A 3102-nucleotide genomic window follows, 5' to 3' on the forward strand; every position below is an offset into this window, starting at 1 on the left:
GCCGAGGTCGCCGAGGGAGTCCGCCATACCCTTCATCTGCCGGCAGTACTCGCTGACGGAGAGGTCGCCCTGGACGAAGGTGCGGAAGCTCGCGTCGAGCCGCAGAGCCCGGGCTTCGGCGTTGCCCAGGAACTGGCCCTCGAGTGCTAGCCAGGCCCCGCGAGCGCTCGGGGTGTTACGGACGAGGTCGTGGAGGTCCAGGGAGATCGTCCCCAGAATCCAGGACAGGACGACGCTGTCGAGGCGAAGCCACGAGGGGGTCGGGACCGCCCCCGCGGTGTCGAGGAGGACGTGGTCATCGAGGGCGTAGCGGCGGAGGGTGAGGAGGACCAAGTCCCTCCAGCGAGCGTAGGAGGGCGACTCGGGCTCGAGGACGACCGGGACGAGGAGGCGGATGTTTTGGACGCCCCCTGCCAGGTAGTGGAGCTGCACTACGTGGGGGTCGGCCGGATCGTGCCAGACGACCGAAGTCGATCCCGAGGACGTGGTCCCGACGTCAGGCGAGGCTGGAAGGCCGAGGAACTGCTCGGCGTCGGCGATCTGGCGGGCCAAGGCGTCGGCCGCGTCGCGCTCGCGTTCCCAAGCGAGAGCGGCCTCACGCACGCGGGCCCGGCCCTCCGCAGCCGCAGCCCGAGCAGTGACGAGAGCAGCGATGAGTGTGGAGTCCGGACGATGCATCACAGGCGGCGGAGGCGGTGCAGGGAAGGGGGCTGCGCCCACAGCTGCACGCGGGCCGGCAGCAAGCCCCCTGGACAGGGCGCCTCCGGCTGTGAGCAGCGTCCTGGGCAGATCGGTCATGTCCAAGGGCATGCCAAGGCCTGCAGCAATGGCGGCAGCCGCTCCCCGGGCGTAGGCTGCTGCGGCGGCGTCGTCGTTGGTGCCCAGCTGGAGCTTAGAGGCGGCCGCGGCGTCCTCGGCGGCGTCTGCACGCGTTCCGTCCACAGGGGCGCGGTCCTGGTGCGCCCCGCGCGCTGCTGCCGCGCGCGCAGCCGCCATCGCGGCCTCCCCGCGCGCCGCGGCGTCCGCGCCCGCTGGCTGCTGCAGGGGAGGGCGGGGTTGGCCACCCGCGGCGGCGGCGGCGGCGTCTGGTTCGGCGCCCGCGACGGCCGCCAGGAGGAGGGAAGGGCGGGCCGCGTCCGCTGGCTGCGCGTCCGCGTGCATCGCGGCCTCCCCGCGCGCCGCGACGTCCGCGCCCGCTGGCTGCTGCAGGGGAGGGCGAGGCTGGCCACCCGCGGCGGCTCGGGCCCAGGACGGGTAGGGGAGCGCCGGAAACTGCTGGAGGTAGGGAAGAGGAGGAGGTGCCCGGCCTGCCATGGCGGCGGCGGCCGGCCGGCGGCGGCGGCTGGTTGCCTGCAGGCGGCTGGGAGGAAAACCTAGGCTGATACCATGTTAGAATTAGGGTTTCTCATTAGTTGGGCTAACCCTAACCAGGGTGCCATATAATTAGGGATACATGGGCCTCATGGGCCTAGCCACATGGGCCTGTTACACACATACTCCAACACCCTGTTATGCTGGTAACTGGGCGGTAACCACCTGTTTCCCAGTGGACTCTGTTCTACTGTAATGCTTATTCCCCAACTTTGGATATTATGAATCCGAAACAACATGCAGAGTCATCAAAACATGGTGTTACTATAACTTCTATAAATCCAGGTATTAATGGGGATTATGAGTGACCAACAGTGACTGCACGGTTACCGCCCAGGATTTGGAACCAGAGTGAGCATGGAGCCATAGACAATGCTGACAGGCAGTACATTTCTAGATTCAAACCTTTTTCTAAAATCTAAAATAGTTGAAAATAATCCAAATATTACTTTAAACATATTTGCATCATTATCATTGTATTAAGAAGGAATAAAGGACTGGTAGCCTGATGCTAGCAAACATATTATCCAGCAAATAACACAATTTGAAATCTGCCTTGAGCTTTTTAGTACAATAGTAAAATGAATAAGTAGAAATATAGAATCTAATAAGTATAAATTAACACTTTACCTCCTCTGAGTCAATAACTCTCCAACATCCATCTTTGGATTCAAAAAAGATTCTTCCTGAGCCAAGGTCATTTGGTGATGCTGAAGTTGTAAACTGCCAATACCTGTTTCGCCTCCGATCCTGACCTAGGGGCAGGGATCTGTAAACATAGAGCTGTTCTGCCCGGTGACCAATGTACGATTTCAACTGAGATCGTGTTTTATCAGCATAAGCATACTGCTGAACATACGAAGTATCTGGGGTTGCAAGGATTTCCTGGCCTATGCCATTTCTCTCATAAGCCATACTGCCAAAATTACCCTGATTATGCTGATCATCCATCTCACAACTGTTGATTGTCCCAACATGTCCATCATTCTCTTTATAAACATCACAGGCTGGAGTTGAAGAAATCTCTGTAGCATTGTTTTCTTGATATATATCAGCCTTCAAACCCATGTCAGAGTTATATTGTACTCTGCTAGCAAATTCTTCCTTGGAACGCCTCTTGTCAAGTTGCGCTTCTGCCCACATTTGCTTCTTTAAGGCATTTGCTAACTCCAAACGTTCCTGCAAGACTCTTGATCAGATGTCTCCCAATGAGGAATGACAAGATAGAAGAGTAGTTTAGCAGGATCATAATAAATACCTCAAGTACACCACGAATAGAGTTCCCTTCAGTAGCAACACCAACGAGGGCAACCAATGCGTTAAGGCGTTCTTCAACACTAAGATCATAGTAGTCACCTTCTGCTAGTGCACGTACCCAAGGCTCAACTTGATTGCTTTCATCAATTTGCGTATTTTCAGAATCACCAGGGGCTACTTCATGATTAGCTGATGAGCCTCCAAGAGGTGAATCATTAGAAGTATCTGCTGCATCGGACTTGCCTAAAGAAGGGAGAGGAGTGCCTTTTGCTGACTTAGTAAAACTACTTGATGAGTTCAATGCATTACCCACACTATCTAATTCGGACCTTATGCCAATAACTGTAGTTGTACTCGGTACTTCATCTTGTGCCTTGACAGCAAGAGGAGGATCCTTGTCATCTTCCACCTCAGTATTCACATCATCACCATCAGGGTCATCGTCAGCATCATCACATTCAGAATCATCATCCC

General features: G+C 55.8%; 1 protein-coding gene across 1 annotated transcript in view; it reads right to left on the minus strand.

The window, feature by feature from the left end:
* Positions 1–2765, minus strand: part of LOC8155530 (homeobox-DDT domain protein RLT2) — a 13387-nt gene extending 10622 nt beyond the window's left edge. Inside the window, exons 1-2 of the mRNA XM_002489028.2 lie at positions 2630–2765; positions 2002–2550 (exon numbers count right to left, since the gene is read on the minus strand). Coding sequence (XP_002489073.2) covers positions 2002–2514 — 513 coding nt within the window. The 5' untranslated portion in view covers positions 2515–2550; positions 2630–2765. The remainder of the gene's footprint in view (positions 1–2001; positions 2551–2629) is intronic.
* Positions 2766–3102: the final 337 nt, after the last annotated feature.

The sequence above is a fragment of the Sorghum bicolor genome, unplaced genomic scaffold (assembly GCF_000003195.3).
Source record: "Sorghum bicolor cultivar BTx623 unplaced genomic scaffold, Sorghum_bicolor_NCBIv3 super_139, whole genome shotgun sequence".
Classification (NCBI taxonomy): Eukaryota; Viridiplantae; Streptophyta; class Magnoliopsida; order Poales; family Poaceae; genus Sorghum; species Sorghum bicolor.